The sequence below is a fragment of the Pezoporus occidentalis genome, unplaced genomic scaffold, assembly GCF_034315485.1.
Source record: "Pezoporus occidentalis ecotype Australia unplaced genomic scaffold, CSIRO_AGI_Poc_V1 ctg172, whole genome shotgun sequence".
Taxonomy (NCBI): domain Eukaryota; kingdom Metazoa; phylum Chordata; class Aves; order Psittaciformes; family Psittacidae; genus Pezoporus; species Pezoporus occidentalis.
Window position 1 is genome coordinate 1,890,774 of NW_026913554.1, and position 21,933 is coordinate 1,912,706.

The 21,933-nt window shown below is 42.9% G+C and overlaps 1 protein-coding gene across 1 annotated transcript in view; it reads left to right on the forward strand.

Moving 5' to 3' along the window:
- FRAS1 (Fraser extracellular matrix complex subunit 1) overlaps window positions 1-21,933 on the forward strand; it is a 156,383-nt gene that overhangs the window by 35,433 nt on the left and 99,017 nt on the right. The window contains exons 3-5 of the mRNA XM_062614161.1: window positions 16,834-16,941; window positions 19,085-19,177; window positions 21,319-21,478. Of these exons, the coding sequence (XP_062470145.1) occupies window positions 16,834-16,941; window positions 19,085-19,177; window positions 21,319-21,478 (361 nt within the window). The remainder of the gene's footprint in view (window positions 1-16,833; window positions 16,942-19,084; window positions 19,178-21,318; window positions 21,479-21,933) is intronic.

Sequence of the window (21,933 nt, forward strand, 5' to 3'; positions counted from 1 at the left end):
AGCACCTTGCCAGGCATCTACGTTTCAGGTCAGCAACTTGAGTGCAAATAGAGGGGCTTGTTGGGGTCACAGTGTAAGGCTGGATTAACATTCCTAACAGGCTCTCATTTGTGGATAGTCTGTGTGATCTTTCCTTATCCCTGACCATGTGGTAGGAAATACATGCTGATGATTCCTAGCAGGTGATGTAGCTGGAGGAGATGATTGGAAGTGCCAGTTCCTTTTCTTTACCCTGGCCATGGCTTAGAGAGCCAGCAAGGAGCTTGGGGGCCTGTCTGCTGTCCTTCTGCCCCAGGTTTTCTTTCTCCTTGCTCGTGGAGCCAGGTGTGTTCACTTTAGCATGGCAACATGAATGAAACCCCATCCTTTCCTAGCATCATGGATAACATGTTTTCATTATGTTTGCAGACCCAATGTGTAAATGCAGCTGTAATAATGTATGGGTGACTGCTACAGAAGTTATGCTGGGGTAGCTAATCTTCATAGAGACTCTCTTATTCTATAAAACTATTTTCACAGTGCAAATTGTGGGGTGGGGAGGGGTGGGGTGAACATGATATGACTTGTGCATGTAGCTCATGGGCACTTTAATCTTGGTATACTGTGTCTGCAGACATGGGAGTGGTACCCAGGATAATCATACAGGTAAGAGTAGTAAAAAACTCTGTGCTGGTTTGCTTTCAAGCCAAGTGTGCTCTGAGCTAGGCTCCAGAATTCTGTATCTCTCTGTTCCTCTTCAGGGAATGGAAAAACTGCAGATTAATAATGGGATAAGAAGCAATTTTTATCCCTTAATAGATCCCTGTTTCCAAGCACAATGTGTCTTGCCTGTCTTAATGTGTCAGCTCGGTTGGGGTTGGTATGAGATAGGGGATTTAGGATCTCTCTTGAGCAATCTGCTCTTGCAGGGAGAGGCCTACCTTCCTCGAGGCTTTCATCAAGCATCTTTCATTGGCTGAAAGCAGTGGTGTTGCGTGTGGGCATCCTTCCTCAGCACCACGCTGCTCTTTGTAGGCTTCAAAAACATTTGGCACTGCTTTGAAGGATGGGAGAGGCTGAAGAATTTTTGGTCTACTGTGTTGAGAAGTTTGTTGGGTTTTGCTTTCAGTAACCTCCAGTGGTTTAGGGGTCAGTTCTCAATCTGATGCTGCTCGGTGCTTGTTTTCAAGAGGAGGATGCTGTATGGCTGCTTTCAGGCCTCACAGATGCATTTCCCACTTGATCTAACTGCTGTTTTAATATGTCTGTTACTGCACTACCTCTGAATCTTTCAGTGCTTGTGCAAGGATGCTCGCATGTTCCTACAGACAATCATAAAATGAGGCAACACTGCTGGATGTTCATGTTACAGTGTTTTTACCACCAATGCCAAACCATGCTGGGTCATCATACCTGAATCTAAACCTGTATTGAAGCACAGAAACAATGTCAGTCCAACTCTGGGGTATTACAAGGTGATCTTTATGGGTTACTGACTAGACAGAGAAGATTGCTTGAACCCTTTGGCAAAGGAATGATGGCAGGGACGCTGCCCTCTGCAAAACTGTTCTTGCTTATGCTCTTGGATGGTAGTTAACATTACGTGTATGATAGCTTCTTTCAGGCTTTCTCAGCTTGCAGAATAAAGCCATAAACCCGTACTTCAGGTCCTAGAACGTGAAAGCAAGATTAATAGCAAGGCTTAAACACTTGTCGGGTAGATTTAAAGTGCAATATTTACTACAGTATAGAAGAGAGCACTGAAATACTTCATGTTCCCAAACCGCTGAAAAAAAGGCTGCTCACCATGGCTGTACATTATGACGGTTTCCTTCAGAGGCTTAAACCACGTTTTTCATGGTGCTGAGTAGGAAGCATTAGGCACAAGTTCAAGGGTGTGATTTGGGATGTGCTTCCTATTGTTTCTTCATTTACTTTGGGCATCTCACGAGAAGCAAAGTTTCTTGGGCTCAGATGAAAAATGGCCATCTGGAGAACATGACTCGGAGATGGGAACAGCCCATGGTTTATGAGGACAGCTGATAACACCAGAGTTCTCTCTAACTGTGGGGTGGCTCTGCAGCTGAGGTAAGATGGGAACAATCCGACTTGTGTTGATGCAGTCCAAGAGCTGTGCAGGATCTGGGCGCTAAGGAACCGAGGATTCATGGCTGTTTCCCTGCAGGTGGGAAAGGAGTGAGTCTGGCTGTGAGCTTCACTCCAGTAACCCACATTACTTTCCTTTTTTCTTTTTAAGGTAAAGCTATCTAAAGTTGCAGGGAAGAGGTCGAGGCTGGATGGGGCTTTGAGCAACCTGGTCTAGTGGAAGGTATCACTGCCTGTGGCAGGGGTTGGAAGTGGATGAGCTTTAAGGTCCCTTCCAACCAAAACCAGTCTGTGATTTTAAGAATGTGGCCTATGGATGTCAAATCAAATGATGAATGCAGGTGTTTGGAAAAATCCATCATGCTGTTGTGCATAGACCTTGTGAAAGTGGCAAGGCAGAGGAGTGAAAGAACAGTGCTGGAGAGGATATTTTGCCTTCTTGCTTGTCTCTGGTGCTGGCAGTAAAATACAGTTATTTCTTTTGAGCTAATCCTGACGTCATTAATAAAGTGAGGACTCCTCCCTGAAGTTGTATCATCTATTCCTTTCACAGTGCTGCATTTATACATGTCCTGCACTGTCTCTGCAGTGTGTTACCTATTTTAATTATGGTTCATGGCAGATGCTTCCAGGTGTCTTATGATAGTAGAGATGGTTGATTACAAGTTTCTTTACACCTCAGATTCCTTGCATTCTCAACTGTAATTTGTTACACTGTCTTTACAGGGCACCCCAGTGAAACTTGCAGCGTGTTTTATTTTAACATCCTTCAGTCTAACAGGCGTGTGGATCCGCAGTATTCAAATCAACATTTATTTGTATGTTAAGGTTTTATTTCTCCCCTTCCAGACTGTCAGGTGGTGACAGGTAAATATCCTACAGAAAAGAAAATGAATTCAGTAGTCTTGCATCTCCCAGTTCAGTTTTATTTTTTTGCTGAGGATAAAAAGGGGGAAGAAGAAGAAGAGTAAAAAATGTAATAAAATATTTGTCTGAATCCTCTACCCTTTTTTATTGTAAGGTTGTGCTTTATGTACATGCTGCTGATTTGAAAAGCATGCTAAGTCACATGTAGACAGACACGTGAAAGTCTTAGAAGCATCAAGATGGAAACGCCCATCACTGAGGTCTTTGAGAAAGATGGTTGCACTTTAAAAAGGCTGAAAGTACTTGTCAGGTGTTTTAGTTCTGGGAATTCTTCTTTGTGCTTCACAGCAGTGTTCTGCGGTACAGGTCTTGTGCAGTCAAGGATTAACCTACTTTTCCTTTGGAGGTCTTCTTCCTTATAACTGAGTTCATCCATGCGGTCAGGTAGGTCACATTCATACATTTTGTGGGTTTCCTATAGCTCTAGGAAGTCTCCAGGCTGCTGATCACATTTATGGTACAGTGCGAATTGGGCAATATGGAGGTGGGGAATCTCTTAAGACTTACAGCTGTATGACTGGGGAACCTCTCCTGCCTTCCATTGTAGCTCAGACTGGCCAGGACAAGAAATAAACCCAGAGTGTTTTTCAAGGTAAGCTTTCTTCAGAGACTGCTTAAGAACCTCCAGAAAACAATGTGCACTCAGATTACAGAGCAACAGTGCTGCATTCACCCCACAGGTATCACTGACCACTGGATGGAAGTTGTTGCTGTAGGTAGTGTTTGACACTGACCATGTGCTGGAATTCCAGAAAGGGATCAGGTATTTTATGTGGTTCATGAGCTGGTGCTGATCAAACTGTTTAAGGGCTATGAAATCTCGTACCTGTGGGTCTAATGCCATCTTGGGCTAGTAGGCACCCAGGTGGGCCTTTGTGGTAGACAGGTGTCTTCTTCCTGCAGGGTTGCTTGTACTTAGCTTTGGACCATCAGATGCTCTCCACTGTCTCGGAGCTGACCTCTTCACTGTCTAGGCTGACCTCTGGTTTGGTTCTGTACTCTGAATTTTGTTTGCAGCTGATGACATTACATGACTAGGCCTTCTTAAGAACTCCCTGTTTGCTAGACCACATTGCACCCATCACCCCACTAAGCCATTTGGTGTGTTTGGAGAGGACAGTAGTTTTTGCCTCCTGACAGTTGCTTGGACAGTGTGCTTAGGCACAGATGATGTTGAAGTGTTACTGCTTGTCAGCTCTGCACTAATTGGAGTTAGCAGAAACTTGGGTCAGGAAGAAACTGGCCTAAGCTTGAAAGACAGAGACCAAAAAATGCAAATACTTGTTTTGCAAGTTGCTGTGAATTGGGGTGATACTTCTGTACTTCTGATTTTTTTACTCTGAGTACCTGAGTGATGGCAAGGTGAACAAAATGCTGGGGCATTCATGCATGCAGCAAGCGGTTAGATCCAGTTTTGTCATGACTCTTCAAATGGTGTTATCCATCCATGTACTTGGAAAGGATGGCCATGAAGCATCCCCAGAGAAGGTTGCTTGTGTCACTTCTCCTAAATACCTTTGTTCTTCAGGGAAGCTGTGAATCATTCAGGGTATAGGCAGCTTGTCGAGCATGGGACTCTTCCCAGACTTACTCAAAGTAAAGGCAGATGAAGGAAGAGTAAAAACCTTGTCAGGTTCCTGCAGGAGCCTGGAGGGAGGTAAAAGCATTGTGGAGGTGTGTCTTAAGCCACGTCAAAACTACCTGAGCAAAATCCGGAAAAAAGGGGGGGGGGTTAAAACTACCTGGGCTCTGTAAAAGTTAATCTGTTTCATACCTTTCTTAAGAAGGGAAAAAAAAAAAATTGCAAAGAAGAGTTACAGCATATCACGGTGTCATTATTAAATTTGTAATGAGGTAGCAGTTATTTCTAGCCAAGCGTGAAGTAGCACGACAAGAACGAGCTCACATATGTCAGTGAGCAATCTTCAGACTGGCAAATATCCGTGGCAGCACTGAGAGTGATGTGATGAAAGCTCTCTGTTATTCTCTTGTCTCTGAGTGCATGCGGACATTTATGCCTGAGGCTTTATGTCCCCAAGAGCTGTATGTTGAAAAACACATTAGCAGGCCTTTCATTTAAGCTTATTAAGGAAGCAGAAATAAAATGGTTAACAAAAGCTAATTCTTAGGTGTTATTTTCAATAATATTCAGCCCATTCTTGCCTGCCTGAGGATGGAGTGAAGATGCTTTTTCTTCTTAAACCTGAATTTAAGGAATGCATATGTTTTGCCTCTGCTGAATATTTCCATGGAGCAGCTTCTGTAGATTCAGACAGCACTACAGTGAAGGAATAAAGTGCTTTGATATAAAACTGTCCCTTTTTTAAACGATGAGCATCAGAGATATTTAAGGACCACCTGGTCTATTTTCAGGAGTCTAAATAAGTGCTTGTGCACACGCTCTTTTTTACTCTTACAGCCCCAGTCACCGTTACAGGCTTGCCATATAAATTGTTCCCAAGCTTTTACTACAGATTTATTCTGAGCAAGATGTTAAGTACAGAGGAGAGGGTGAGAGAGAAAAATTCACGTGCATGAGCTATTGTGGTTATGGTAATCTTTGTCCCTTAGCTTGCATCTATTCTGGACAGTCAAAGTTTGTAAAACTGTTTTTGTTTGTCTGTTTTTTTTGTTGTTGTTGTAAAGGGAGCAAAGTGGAGAGATGTGCACAGTATGGATTATATTTATTGTCAGAGCAACTCCTGACATTTCCCTGGCATATTGGAAGAGTAGCGCATGGCATTACATGAGCCAGCTTGTGCCCAGGCAGCCAAGAAGGTCAATGGAATCCTGGCCTATATCAGCAATAGTGTGGCAGCGGGGCCAGGGCAGTTTTCATCTGCCTGTACTGGGCACTGGTGAGGCTGCACCTTGAATTCTGTGTTCAGTTCTGGGCCCCTCAGTAGAAGAGAGACATTGAGGTGCTGAAGCGGGTTGAAGGGCCTGGAGCACAAGTGTGATGAGGAATGGCTGAGGAACTGGGGGTGTTTAGTCTGGAGAAGAGAAGGCTCTAGGGGACCTTATCACTCTCTACACCTACCTGAAAGGAGGTTGTAGTGAGGTGGCGGTCAGTCTCTTCTCCCCAGTGACAAGTGACAGGACAAGAGGAAACGCCCTCAAGCTGCACCAGGGGAGGTTTAGATTGGACAGTAGGAACAATTTCTTCACAGAGAGGGTGCTCAGATACTCGAAGTGCTAGAATCACTGTCCCTGGAAGTGTTCACGAACTGTGTAGATGAGGCCCTCACTGGTATGGTTTAGTGGTGGTCTTGGCAGTCCTGGGGGAATAGTTGGACTTGCTGATCTTAAAGATCTTTTCCAACCTACTTGATTCTACTATTCTATTCTTATGCATTGAAAAAATGAATATACTTCAGATAGGATTATAGGACTTTAAATAAATATTTCTTTTGCCATGGCCTTTTCTGCTCTGCTTCTGAATAATGAAAGCAAAACGAACTGTTCCAGCACAAGCCCAATGAGGTCTGCGATTTACTTCCTGTTGAATGCTGCCACTTATCAATGGATAATATGATTTATCTCTGACTGATGGCCAGTCATGCTAACAAACACAACAGTGCCTCTCCTACTGAGACTGACCATGCCCATTTTTTTGTGTTTCTCTTACCTGTCTCATGAGAGGGAGTTTAAATGCCTTACACAACTGTTATTTATCCTTCCCTCCCTGAGAAGCAAGGGGTTGTGTTCATGTGACCACCGTTTCCAGCCCTGAAGTTATTTTTTTGCTGGTTTTGCCTCTGGTTGGATTGATAATATTAGTAAATACGGGGCTTGCCGTCAGTAGCCTGCTGGAGTGGAGTACAGTGATGCTAATTGCCCACTTGAGGCATGAAAAGGTGGTTCTTGTCCTCTTGAGAAGTCATCATTTCAAGCTGAAACTGCATCATAGTGTACATATCACAGCAAAGTTTGTTGCATGTTTATTTCTAAGAATCCCGATCACTGTTGGTGACTGGTTGCTCCCAGGAGCAATTGCCCACAGGGGAAGGCAGTTGGTGGGTTTGAGTAGACCTTTTGGCCACCTTTTACAACTCGGAGACCATAAGGAGAATTAGGCCTGATCTTGTCCTCTCAATGGACATAAAGCCAAGCGCAAATTGCCAATAACGTTAGTTCTATTTCTTGGTTATTCAAGGGCATATTTATCACTCATCCCTCCTTGTCTTTGCCATTTCCCATATTCAGCTCTATTGTTGACTTCCAAGCCTGTCATGGTGTTACAGTGATGCTGTTGTAGTGATTGTTGTGGCGATGCTGTTGTGTGTTCTGCTGCTGAATATGCCCTCCAACAAAACAAGGTATTTTGCTTTTGGTTAGTACTAGCTTAAAACAGATTTTTTAATAAAAGGCTTTAAGCTGAAAGAGGATCTAGATGAGATCTTTGGAAGAAATTCTTCCTTATGAGGGTGTTGAGATGCTGGCACGGGTTGCCCAGAGAAGTTGTGGCTGCCCCATCCCTGGCAGTGTTCAAGGCATGGTTGGACGGGGTTTGGAGCAACCTGGTCTAGTGGAAGGTGTCCCTGCCCATGGCAGAGGGTTGAACTGGGTGACTTTCAACGCCCATTCCAACCTAACCATTATAGAATTGCCTTGTGGATGCTTAGCAGTGTTTTTCTCAGGGCAAGCGGCATCTTGCTCATTACTTGGGATGTCACAAAGGAAGACACTGTACCAGGTGGTGTTTATCCTTTTCTTCAGCTCGAGCTAGTTGTGTGTGCAAGGCTGTGCCCTGGTTATTTAATAGTGCAATAAAGAAAGAAAAGATCATAAAAACTGAATAACTAATGAATAGGAGGGAAAGAATCTGGAAAGAATAAGACAATGCATTAAACATTTCCCTGAGCAGAGAAATGAGTCTCAGTTCAGTAGCAAAAACTTCTGTTAATGGAGGTATGTGTGGAGGCAAGGAAGACCACAAAGCAGATAGGGTAACCTCATACCAGGGAATTCCTTTTTTTGTAGAGTGAGAGATAATTTGCTGTATTTCTGCTCAGCTTGTTTGGTGTGGGCTGTGCTTTGTTGTCACTGTAAAAAAAATGGTCATTTTTAGAGCACTTGTGACCTGATGAACATAATAAGGACCGCTTTGCTTAATGGGGCACACAGCTTCTCCTTCCTCCCATGCTGTCACTCTTGATCTGTCCCGATAATGACCATCCCAGTGTGTGTCTTGGAAACAGTCTGAACTACAGCTACAGGCCCACGTAAATTTTTATTTAGGTAATAAATGTACTAGGGGAGATTATTGCTTTCACTGTGGTGTACACAGATGGAGGCATGAGGGACATGAAGGTCTTTGTTCATGTTTTCCCTTCTTGTCCAGCAGTCATCTTGATGGGAGTTACAATCTGGAATTACAGTGGGAGGCTTTATGTTTTGAAAATACGTGTCACTACTCAGACTGTTGTTGGTTTTAAGTCAGACAGAAAGGAAAGTCAGTGCTGGCATATTTCAAGGTGAAATGGTTGAATGTGAAGTTATTTTGCACACTGTTCAGATAGGCAAGTGTGCTGATAATGCAGATAATAACTGGACAGATGTAATCCCTAAATCAAACAGTAATAAGCAAAAATGTACTGCTGATGGAGTTGCTGTTTTACAGCACAAGGGAATATCCCCATCCACCTCAGTATTGCCTTCCAGCACCTCTTCCTTTTTCCTTCTAATTACTTATGAAAGGAACTATTTAATAGATTGATGCCTGTGTTCTTTATGCCTGTTACCTGTTGCTACTGTGAATCTAGTTACTGCGTTTTGGTTCAACAAAGGCTCCTCAAGGGTAATTCCTCCCTCTGTGGGGCAGACAGGAAGAAAAGCCTCTTGGTATTACCTGATTAACACATGGGAGGAGAAATGCAGGGAATAAAGCAGGCGATGGATGGTACAAAGCATTTTAAAACCAGCGTCTAATATTACATTTCATCTATCAAAAAAGATCATAGAGACCTCTTTCCTTAAAAGAATCACACAAATACATATATCATCTTTGCCCTTTTCAGGATATTTTAAGCCTGATTTTGTTTTTGAGACTGTAGTTTTTGTGTGCCAAAGTCAATCAATTTAATCATTTGTAACAGAAGGCAACACAGAACATGTATGTTAAAGTGAAATACTAAGCTGTTACATACCATTTTCTGCCATTAATTTCAATATTCTTGGTCATAAAATCACCACTTTGTTCGATCTTGGTAGCTACCAGTGAACCAGAGGCTCTTGGAACAATACCAGAGGACATGAAGACAGCCTGCAAAATCCCTTTTTTCTACAGCCCTCTCCTAATCATTTTTGTTCAGTAATGAAGTCTTTGTTCACAAAGATTAATGACTTTGCAGGGGTCCCTTTCCCTCTTTGAAGGAAAGAGAGAACCAGTTTATTAAGCTGCTGCATAGAGAGCTGAGATTGAAGATAAGGACGTAAAGGTTTGTATTTCCTGGGAGCTGTATGGGAGATTACTCTGCTTGGATCCACAGTAACAATAGTAGGGTTCGAGGTGCATAATTCTTTGCTTTACACTTTGAAAGAATACCTCCTAAATATCCAGCTTGGAATTGGAGATACCTATGTATTTGCTAAAGGGGCTTGAAGAATTGCTTTGGAGCATATTGTTTCCTTCAAGGAGCAGAAATAAAGTAATGTTTCACCCGATACACTACTTCCAGGGCCTACTGCAAATGACTTTGACTGAAAGATACATTCTTTCTCTGCTGAATCAGCTGCCTGAGCTGCAGTGATTTTTATGGCCTGATGATTTTTTGTTAGAAATAGGATAAAAGGCTTAGCCTGTCTTGTTCATTCTGCCCTGACTAGATATAGTTAACATTGAAGCATTTGGCTTAACATAGCCCTCATTTCAGCAGTACAACAGGACGAATTTAAAATCACGCATGGTGATTACTTCATTACTGCTGGTGATATTACTTCATCATTTGACATATCTGTGTTGGGACAACAGAGGATATTACCTTTTCCTTTACAAAACATAAAAATACAAGCTCAAAAGGCCAGCAGTGTTTCCTAGAGGGGATATTGCTCTGCAAGGAATCCCTTCTAATAGATGCACCGGATTAAGTCAGTTTAACGGCCAATTTCAAGTCTGATTTTATTGTTTCTCAGGCTGTGGTTCTGTGCACACCAGCTGACAGCAGCTGCCTGCGTTTGTGCAGCCTTCACTGGTTGATGTTGACTGCTGAAGCCCTGGCAGCTTCCACAGGTTCAATTCTCAAACAAGCAGCAGCATTTTCAGGAGGTGGAACAGAGCCTCCCTGGTGCTCTTGGGCAGGTAGAGCTGTGCTACAGGCTACACCTGTGCACTTTGCACGTGCACCAAAGCATCGCACCGTGGAGATTGTGTCTCCTGCTGCTCCAGAGATAGCCATTATATTGTAACAAATGTGATAATTAAAGCTGTGATCAAACTTAGGTTAAATGAATCCCTTACCTCCCTTCTTTTCAACGGCTGTTCAGTCAGACACTCTGGGTTTGATATTCATTCAGAAGTCATTTTGGGGGAGGATGTTTGAAATTTGCCACTTGGTAGGTTAGGAACTTATTTGAGTAAAGGAGAAAACACCCAGCGGGAGGACCCCGAATGTTTTTCCTGGATGCTAAGGAGAATTGCTTGTGTGTGCAGTTTTAAACCACTCTTGTAATTCCTCCACCTTGTTTGCTCTGCACATTTGATTCATTTGAGCCCTTTCCCAGGGATTGTTTTTGTGTCTGTATGAAAGGTAGGATAAAATTTACAGCAGCACCTGAGTCATTTACGAATATCTTAGAATATCATAGTCTTCCCATCCCTAAAATAGCTTAGAGCTAGTGGGAAGTTTTATTTGTAGGCTCTAGTTGTACAAGGCTGGTACAACTGGTGAAAGACTGAACAGTTAGAAAATGTATAAAAGCATCAGACTAATGAACTGTGAAAACAGTACTTTGGTTTAGTTTGTCTAACTTTTTAATTCCATAGCTGGGAGAAGGGGAAAAATAGTTCTCAATTCCTGAAACAGCGTGTTTGTGTTATGTGCTGTTCATCAAGCTGTATATGCTGTCTTAAACTGCGCTGTTAACTCCTAGGAATGCAGGGCCAGAAGTGTTTCCACTGAGATGAGCTGAATTTCCATTTGGTTTCAGAGACAGAGCCGGTCTGCTGTTCTGCTTGTGGGCATGCTGGAGTAAGGCCATTAAAAGACCATTTTCAAGGGGGTTTTTATTCTATGTGAGCACATACCAGATTTGAAAACATACTCAGCAGCAGCAACAGCTCCCTACTGCAAAAGATAAAACATAAAATCTAAACCCAAATGGACACTCGGAATTCTTTATGTGTCTCTGAATGAGTTTCATCCCTTCATCGCTTCATTAATGAATATCCCCATGGACCACAGCTCTCTCTCAGCTTCCTTTACATTGGGTTTATTCTGCCTATTGCCTGGTATTGTCAACTAATTGGAGTGGAAATGATAAATGTTGTTACTGAGCTGCCAAGTCTCCTCACTTGGCCACCGGTGGGTGATGCTGGTGATTGTTACCCAAAGTGTAATTGCTCAGGGCTCTGCCTACAGTCTCAACAAAGCAGACTGGTGTTCCTCCTCTGAGACATCCAGTACCTGCCTCTGGTCGAGGATGGCTTGGGAAGTGAATCCAACCCAGCGCAAGTCTCAGGGAGTGCTTGGGCTGGATGCTACTGGTTTCTTATAAAAGCAGGAAAAGTAATTAGTAAGGTACATGCTAAGCAATAACAACCGCCTTGGGTTTAGCACGATGGTAAAAATATCAAGCTTGATTCCTGGCTAACATTCAGGCTTTGGCTGTAGGCTGCTCTTTTCACCCTCCTTAGTAATTGCAGCAATACCACCCAGCAGATGACTGGCTTTACACATCTGGTGTGCTGCAGGGGACAATCCAGCATCCAGTGACACTTTATGGATTGACCAAAGGCCGTAAGAAACGGAAAAGGGGCTGGAGGAAGGACACAAGACAGCTGTTGTGTGCTGCCTATTTCTGCAGTCATTGTGCCAGAATAGGGCACGGATTGTTACCTAGTGCGATGATACCCCAAGTTAAGTAGCATCGGATTGAATTACAGAGGCTTTTTATGTATTAATAGCAGACTCTGATTATTTTTGATTTGTTGGGTGGGGTATTTTGCTGAGGTAGAGGAGGAACAGGTGCAGCCATATGAAGTTGTGATAACCAGTCAAAAAAAGTCATGGTCAAAGAGATTAAGGTCTTCTGTGTCCTGTTTAATGTGACAGTGTGGCAACAGCAATCCATGAGTGCTCACAGCTGCTCTTTAGTTTACTCTTTGCTTCAGTCCTTATTTGCTTTTACTGTTGGTTGCTTTCTTGACTCTATCTCTTCTTACCCATTCTTAACACGCAGTTCTGCTCTCTTGCCTGCCTTTTCTTAAGTCCTCATCAGTATTCTCCAAGCTCTTGCACTGTGCTCCTGTGTCTTGGGTTTTATTTCACCTTGTGTCTGGGTGCCTGCAAGCTCTAAAGGCATATCTTACTTTCTTGGCTCCTGTACTGCAAACCAACCAAGTACTGTAGATATTTCTCCTTGCAGCATGGTGTTTTAAAATGCAGTTGAATTAGGAATCATTTCTTCTTTTGATGTCGGGAAATCCAAAGAATTAATAAATCATAAGGGCACTACTTGGTGCCTAAGGAGTGCTTTCCATCTTCCAAGTGCTCTGTGCATAGCATTTCATTATTTATACTGTTAATTATATTAGTACTTATAAGGAAAAAGCTTCTTAAATTGTCATTGATAAAAGTACACCCTTAACAGGATAGGGATTCAGTGCTTAAATTGTAGCAGATAATTTGTCCACTGAGATACAGTGCCTTGGGGAAGGTATTACAGCAGTTCTTTAAGTGTATACCAGGAAGTCGTCTTCTATGTTTCAAACATTAACACCTGGGAGCTTTAAAGTGTCCTTGTAAGTGTTTGGTTGCCTTAGTTGTAGTCACATTTGAAATGGAAAAACCCAAAAGAATAATTAAAATACCAATAGTTGGTGTTCTCCAGGTCACAAGAGCTCTAAATATGTACCAGTAAATCTTTCAATGCTTTCCTGTATTAGCAGCTGTCAGCTATGCACTTCCATGTAAACAGGGAACGGGTTAAATTGGATTTGAGATGTCATACTAAAGGTATCAGTGTCCAGGGATGCTACCACTAGTAATTACTGCAATAAATTCCACTTTCTTTCATGGATTTCCATCATGTGTATGAAGTACAGGGGCTGCTTTTCCCTCCCATTTCAAAGGAGTTAAATAGCCTTCCACTTTCAGTGGCTCATAGCCAGAGTGTTGCATTTTGCTCTATTTGGTAGCATTACAGAGAATAAACCCTTCACTTTTCTGTAGAGAAATCAGTAAACTTAATTATTATATTTCCAATCTGAGCTTAGGTCTGTTGCTCCATAGTCAGGAATGTTAACCTTAATGTTGAACTGTCAAAAGAGCTGAACACCGAGACCCGTGAGCTGAGTGAAAGACTCTCATGCCCAAAAAATCAGGTAGCGGTTTTCTGGCTATTAACTGGATTATGAATTCTTAAAACCTCTGTGGGGATGTGTCAGTTTTGATCTGATACCTGGCAAATGGAAATCACTGATGCATGCAGATGTTCCAAGTAGATTATTATCACGTGGATTTAGAAAAAGCTGGTTTGAGCTTAGGCTGTAATAGAAAATAAGGGAGGGAGAAGGGCAAAGAGAAGGTTTTCTTATCAGAAACCTGAGCATTTAAGTCTCAAAATGTAAGGGTGGCTCTGTGCTGACCTCTTGCCATGTGAGTCGTTTGGCCATTATTCCATCATGGAAATAGTTTTTATTTTAATGAAGAAGAGAGGCCATAGGTGAAGGTTTAGGAGAGCCAAGTGATGAGGCACTCCATCTGCTCCCTGTGCTCAGGCTTACCCGGTGACTGTCTTCTGAGATAGCAGCCTCACCCTGCAGTGAGCTGCCAGTTTTAAAATCCAGGCTTCTTTTTACCACTGACATTGTTCTTGCACTGATTCTCTCCTTTGCCACCCACTGCTTTGAGGTTTTCTTCCAGCTAGAAACAAGCAAGCAAAGGATGTATCAAATAGATATATCAAATATATCAATAGATACATAAAATGGTTCCATCAAACAGTTAAACATCATTCTTTATAGTGGAAAGGTGCTTGGAGATCTAGGTATTAACCATGATTTTAAGAGTCTTTTGGGTGAGTCTGAGTATGATAAAGCTCTGTTAAAGAGGGCAGAATGTGTTAACTCCTTCACTAAACATGTAACTTAACCTGAATTTATTCTGTAACCATACTGTAAATCAGTCTGTAAATCGTACTGTAGATCAGATGAAGTCAGGATTTCCTTTCTAGAGCCGCAGCCATGCGTGTGTGAGAGGAGAACCAGCTGTATTACCAGAGCAGAAATTACCATCTCTCTTGATCTTGTTGATATCTTACCTGTACACTTACTGCCATCTCATACTGTTACTGGGGTTAGTGTTGCCATCATCATTACACTAACAGAGAATCTCCTTGAATTTCTGGTGGTGCCGGAGTGTTTGTTCCTTTTGCGTGAACTCTGCCACAAGAGACGAGCACAGTTTGATAAGAATAAAATGCTTCTCTAAAGCAGCGAAGAGGCACAAGGAATTGTCAGCATTTTTGGTTATCCCCCTCCTTGCAGGTTTGCACTCTTGCTCTATCCTTGTAGGGTATGCTGTCTCATTTTGACAAAGAGCCTTCTTTCCCAGGGGAGGCAACCGGCCTTTTTTCCTCTACAGTCAGCCCTGCGTGCAGGATGGGTGGACAAAGAGAGAGCCCCTACCTGTGCCCTCTTTCAGTTATGCAGGTGAGGTGAAGCCTTGTAAGACCATCTCTCCCCACACATTGCACATGCTGGCTTGTAGAACTTCTTGGCTGGCTTGCAGGTCGCATGAACTTATTACATGACCGCAGCACCCAATAACAGCTTCTGCATAAGTTCCTGAGCAAATGGCCAGATTTTTCAAGATATTTTTGCTCTCATTAAGCAATCTAATGGGCTTTTAAGGCAGATTTCAGTGCTTTATCATTATGCTTAACAGTTTTAGTAGTTAGCCCTAAATATGTTTCTAGTAGTCAACTGTGAATCATCTTATCTTAATTTGCCTAAGTCGTACTTTACACTCTGAGTAAATTGACTTAATGGAGTAAATCACTGCATCATGTAAATGAGTAGCAAAGTCTGGTCTCTGTTCAAATCCATTAAAAATGAGGCTTAATGGCTTGGGTAGCAGCTGTCTGTACTGCACAGGAAAATTTCCTGTGTGGCATAAATTTAGCCTGCTGTATGCGCAGGGGTTGTCTAACGGGAAGGAGATTTTCAGGCAAGAAACTGATCTTCCTTGCCCCATTTTCTTTTGGTGGATTTAACTGTGGGCTTTTAAAAACAGCTAATTAAACATGAACATGGCAATTGAATCATTCAGAATACCTCAGTACATAGTTACTGGTTGCTTCTTTAAACTGCCAGAGAAAGGTTGCTTGGCATGGGTGAAGTGACACTGTGGAAGAGCACAGTGCAGGCAAGATGTTTTGTAGGAAGGGGGGTGACAGGCAGACTTGGCTGCTTCTCTGGGATGCTGCTGATGCTGTTTTAGTATCAGGGTGACTGGAAGTCAGTGTTCAGGAGTAAAGAGAAAGAAGGCTTTGTTTTCCAAGCATCCTGCCAAAAGTGATGAGTCCCAAGTGGCTGTTCAGCCCTTGGAGAAACTGGTGGGAAAGGAGAAGTCTGGTAAGCGTCAGGGTCTGAGCTGCCTTATGAGTGCAGGGTGGTTGCGTGGGATCATGACCTCAGCATGGAAGGAATGGAAAGGGGTCAAGCTGGGGTGGTGAAAACTCTTTAGCCAATTAGCTGTGGGTGTTCAAGCTGGGTACACTGATGAAGTGGTGGCGACAGCTATTCCCAAATCTGTTGAACTGTCTGCTTGATCAGCGTTCTCTTCATGACGTTTTGGAATTAATGTGACCAGGCAGAGCCTGTTCATACCTGGCCATGCGCTCAGCACTTTTTACTAAATCTGTTTAATTGCAGTCTAAGGCTCTTTAGACCTTTGCTTCCATCTTACAGCCCTTAATGTAATAAGCACGTTTGTATCATGTTTTTGACACTAGGACTTTGTCTTCCTCAAAAGTTTCAGTGTTACATTCAACAGCTCATTTGGGTTCAGTCATGTCAAGATTTACCTGCGTTCTGTTATCAGCTCATGGGGTGCTAGTGGTACCACAGCTGCCCAGGAGCAGGTTAGCCTCAAAGCTACCGTAGCTGCCTCCACACAAGCTGTGCTCATAGCCATAGCTGAAGTTTGGACAGTCCAAACTGGATTATAAAGTTTCCCAGCGATGCTCTGAACACCTAAAGTTGTTGGAGGTTACGTCCTAATGTTTGTCTTGTCTTTGGAGTGCCCCATCCCTGGAAGTGTTCACGGCCAGGCCGGATGGGGCTTGGAGCAACCTGGTCTAGTGGAAGGTGTTCCTGCCCATGGCCGGGGGTTGGAACTGGATGAGCTTTAAGGTCTCTTCCAACCATATCAGTCTAGGATTCTAGGATTTGCCTTGCATGGCCTTGTCTTTCAACTACATGTTTGAACTCACTAAACAAAAGACACCAAGTTGTGCGTGAGGAGCATGTGGGAGGAGGGAAAGGTGGCGCATTGTAGACTTTACTCTTCCAGTCTATATTGAGCTATTTGCTGTTGTGTAAAATAGCACTTGCCTTGTGCTGTATGGGTCTCATTTAAAACTTCTGTTTATTTGCAGAACAACACCATTTGGAAGCCAGATTCCTGCCAAGAGTGCCGTTGCCACAGCAATATTGTCACCTGTGAACCTACCCTTTGCAAACATCCCCAGTGTGACTTTCAGAAGGTAAACAGCTGCAACTGTTTAAATGCCAGCTGACCCAATGTGGTAGGAGAAATGTCAGGTCACTCTGGAGTTCCAAGCCTTCGCCTGCTTTAAACCCCTGGAATAGTTGTATGTCAAAATGTGTTTGGGTCTGCCACACTGTGGTACCTGTAAAGGTGTGGTGGGAACAGTTCAGGTAGTTAGTCTTACAGTCCCTGTGTAAGCAAAGCTCCTCTTGTGTTAAGAGGGACACAAAACCAGGATTCAGCATGAGGTGTTTTCCGGGAGAAGGTGGCAGAGGTGAGCTGACTGCTTATCTTCATACACTGTGGTGACAGCTGCCATGTCAACCTTCTAGGCTCAGCTGCCTCCCTACAGCTCCCTTTGAATTCACAGCAGGATTTGGGGGGAGCAGGAGGGAACAGTGAAATCCCACTCCTCTTCTTAGGGTGTGTGTGACTGCCCAGGGTCAGGCACAGTTCCTGTACGCTTTCACATCTCACCAGTGCAAGCTTCTATGCAAGAAACACATGGGCAAAACCCAGTGTGTGAACCTTTGTCCCCTTCACCATGCTACAGACGGAAGCTTGGTGTTGGAACAGCTTTCAGGCTGCCTGTGCTGCAAGGGCTGTCTGGTCCCCAAAGGAAGTGCCTGAATGGGCTTGGACCTCCCAGCATGACCCCAGCTTCTAGTCACCCTACATTTGAAGACAGATCTGGGTCTTCCTCAAGTATGCAGGTGGATGCTTGCCACCCTGATGAACAATGACAGAGCTGAGTTTGTTTGTCTTTCAGTTTCTTCTGCCTTGTGATAGCCATTGAGCTTTTGTTGTCTCCTGTTTTATCTTTCTCTGTCTGAGCCTTCATTAATGGCTACAGCTAATTGGCCATGGAATTGGTCTTGCGTTAGCATCTGGATTAATGGGGTAACATGCATGGATGGCAATGAAAATTAGTGTTTTAAAGAGGCATTGCTGATATAATTATATGGCTTTATGAAGCAGGTTAAAATGTTTTCCAATATGACAGCATTAATGAGGAAATAATTTTGATTCTTACTGGTTCTCCTCCATTATTATCACTGTGTATTGATTAAAGCAAGACTGAAATATTAGGAAGTTCTCTGCTACGGAAGAGAGAAATAAAAATGTGCTGGCACGGCACAACAGTAATGAGTGATGTTGTTCATCTTAAAAAATTGAATAAATGAAAAGGTGGCAACCTTAAAGCTTATAAAAGGAAATAGATTTATGGTGTGAAATGAATCTGTGTGATTCCTTGACATGGGGACCTGAACCCAGGACAGTAATCTTCAAGACAAAAGAGTTTAGCAGTTCCGTAAAGGTCTGGCCATTGAAATGTTCAAAAGGATCATTAAGGAACTCAGAAAAAAAAATAAAAATCCAGTCATCCTTAAGGCAGAAAGCAACCTCTGATGAACAAAGGCAGAAATCACAGTCCCTCTCCATGGTTTATTTCTTGTTTGCTCATTATGAGAGTTATGCTAATATTGCTGATCTTGTTTACAGCAAGAAAGCACAAACAAAACCAGGCAGGCTCTGCAAAAAGCATCCCCATTGGCATCCTAAACATTTGTATATAGAACCTACCGCTGTGTGTGCCCAATGTGTTGAGTAGGTGGGAAATTTGCAAACATTATTTCTGTTGTTTGAACCCAAACAAGCCAACAACCAAGAACAGCTTCTCCCCAGCATGATCACAGTTGAATAGGGTTTAATGGTTTAAGTTAAATGAAATGTTACATTTTGTTTCCCACCTCTTAAAAAACACAGTATTGAAGAAAATCTTTTTTTTTTTTTTAATTTGAAAAATCAAATTATTTCTTTTAGACAACAGAGAAAGAAAACTTGTGACATTTCACACAAACTCACAGGGTGGTTTGGGTTGGAAGGAACAGCTGGAGACCTCCTAATTGTACTTGTTAGGGGTATAAATTGTCCTCTTGTTTTGATGGTAAAATGTCAAATACAGGAAACTGACATGCCACCCCTCAACAAAGCGATCTTGTGTAGCAGCATTATATATTTCACTTCATACTTTTACTGTCTAAACAGAACACCAGGTCCAGTAAGGCCCCATGCCTTTACCTTCATGTTGAAGTCTCTGTTCCACGTGTGCTTATTGGATTCTTGTCTCTTCTTAGGGAGAAGTGCTCCAAATAGCCTCCAAAAAGTGCTGCCCTGAGTGTGCCTCCAGAGCTGAAGGCTTTTGCCAGCATGAAGGACAGATCCACAGCGTGAGTGCTTGGTTATGTTCCTTGGCAGGGGCAATCCTCCCCAGCTTTTAACTCTCTGTTTGGTTCGCGTCAGTGAAGGATGCTTACGTGACGTGCTTATATTCTATCACAATCAGATCTTGTAATATAATAACAGTTTGGTCATCAGGCTTTGCAGAAAGGGAACGTGTTGCTGAGCAATCTGTCCTCTTGTCTTAAGGGGAGAAAGTTTCCCACTCATTCATTCGCTTTGCTGTTTCTGTGGATGATTGAGACAACATAGTAATGTTAGTAGGGGAGCAAAGCACAGTGAACTTGACGTATTAGCTGTCCACAAAGAAGGCTTTTCTCTCATCAGCCATCTATGCTGGGAGAGATTGATTGTTGTTGTGCGACCTGGGTTATGTATTTTGTAATCCTTAATTATTCAAGAAGCAGGTTGCGGTTTCACCCAGTGGTGCTGAAAGGCCAAAACAGTAAGTGTCTACAGATGAGAAAAAAATAAAGATTCATGGGTAGTAGTTAATGAATCACAGAAAACAATAGGTAAATGTAGAAAAATGTCTTAACGGTGAACCCAAGTTCTGTGCCTGGTCTCTTACAGACTTTTCTGTTTGACAAAGAGGCAAGTCAAGTACAAATCTTAAGAAATATGCTAAAATGCCCAGATACGTTTGAATATCTGGACCTGCTGCTGTACACCTGAGATGGATGTTGTCACCCTCTGTTTCAGCATGAGGCATGACCAGTATGTTAGGAGCTAGACAAAGACTGGAATAGTAGGGGTAGCACATAGAATCATAGAATGGTCAGGGTTAGAAAGGACCCTAAGCTCATCCAGTTCCAACCCCCTTCCATGGGCAGGGACACCTTCCACTAGAGCAGGTTGCTCCAAGCCCTGTCCAGCCTGACATCTAACACTGCCAGGGGTGGGGCAGCCACAGCTTCTCTGGGCAGCCTTTGCCAGGGCCTCACCTCCCTCACAGGGAAACATTTCTTCCTCATATCTAATCTGAATCTCCCCTGTTTTAAGTTTGAACCCATTGCCCCTTGTCCTGTCACTACTGTCCCTACATTCATCCTCTTCTCATATTTCTATATATAATATATATTCTCATATTTCTTTATATTATATAAATATAATAATATTTAGTTAGTATATTACAATACATTTCTTGTTGTTGCTGTTGCTGCATTTTGCTGTGTTGTACTCTTGCTGCAGTTTTTGTCTTTCATCTGTCTTTAAGCCTGGTCTTAGGACACAAGTCAGGTGAATAAGTGTGTATCGCCACAGGGATTAGAGACATGTTTGTACCTGTGGTTATCTGTAACACACCAATTCCACTCTGAGGTGGTCATTAAACAGGGTTTTTTGTTAGTGCAAAGTCTTGTATTGATGGTTGGAGCAAACTTCTTCAAGGAAAGATTTGTCACTGAGCCACTGTAATGCCTTATGACTTGACCATCATTCTGCATGTATCTGGCTAGCAACACTGGCACCAAGCAGTAGCTCCATAGAAGAAAATCTGTATTCTCTATATGGCAAGAGCTTTTTTACTCCCTGCCTAATTCAGTATTGCATGTTTTCTGAAAATTAACATCCTCTATTTGTTGGAGAGTGTTGCAATGCTCCGACATGTTTCTTGTTGAGGCCAGTTTTTCCTCATCCAGCCTCAGGGTAGAGATACTTGTTTCTGCATTAATGAATAAGCAAATCTAATGAGGTTTTACTCACAGTAGAGTGTATTAAGTATGCGGGGTGAGCACTGTGGTGAGATGTGTTTTATGTGGCACGTTGACTATTTCTCTAAAGAAAACATGTCTATAAATGTACAATTTGCCCTGCAGAAGCTGTAATGAAAAGGGGTCGTATCCATTAGCCTGGATGTTTTGCAGTGGGTTGTTGCTGGATGACACTTTGCAACAGGAAGGAAAATAAGGCTGATCTCCAGGTTTACTACTTTGACAGTATTAACTTATTTTTAGCCCCAGTGTTGCAGCCAGGAGTAAGGGCTACAATGTGCCAAGATTGGCAGGGCCTGCAAAAGAGTAAATTTAATATTAATGTAGGGCTTGAAGGGGAGCAGATCTATTTACAGGTCTCATCAGCAGCTGGATTCACACTGTGTTTTCTGTGCCTTTGGTTGTGTTGTGCACTGCAGCATGGCACAGAGTGGGCCAGCTCTGGATGTGTCCGGTGCTCCTGTGCTCACGGGAAGGTGAGCTGCACTCCTCCACCCTGCCCAGCCCTCATGTGTGGACCAGGGGAACTGCAATACACTCCTCAGGGATCCTGCTGTCCTAGATGTGTGGGACGTGGAGGTGAGTATTTTCTGGCTTCATTGATCCAAGTAGGCCACTGGAAATCTCTTTTTAGTCCCAAATCTGGAAATCTTTTCTTGTCAGTTCTGTTGGGAGGACACTAGTGTCAGGTGTGTCCCTTAATTCTCTTTCTGTCCTGCTAACATGTTTACATTTTTAACAGCTTCCTCCATAGGCCAAGAGGAAGTGGTAAGCTTTAAGCAGTGAGCAGATGTACCTAATAAATCCTTATTTTGGAGATTAAAATCTGGGAAAAAAATGCAGATATTTCATGTGTACAGAGGGACTTCGATTGCAAGTTCCAAAAATGCCTAAGCTGTTGGATATCTTTTCTCATAGAAGCCCAGTGGGAGAAGTTCATCCAGAGCTCTTAGCTCCCACAGCTACAGCCCTTTAAAACTGGTGGAACTGTTACTGTCATTACCTGCTTTGATAAACCAAAGTTTTGAATTCTG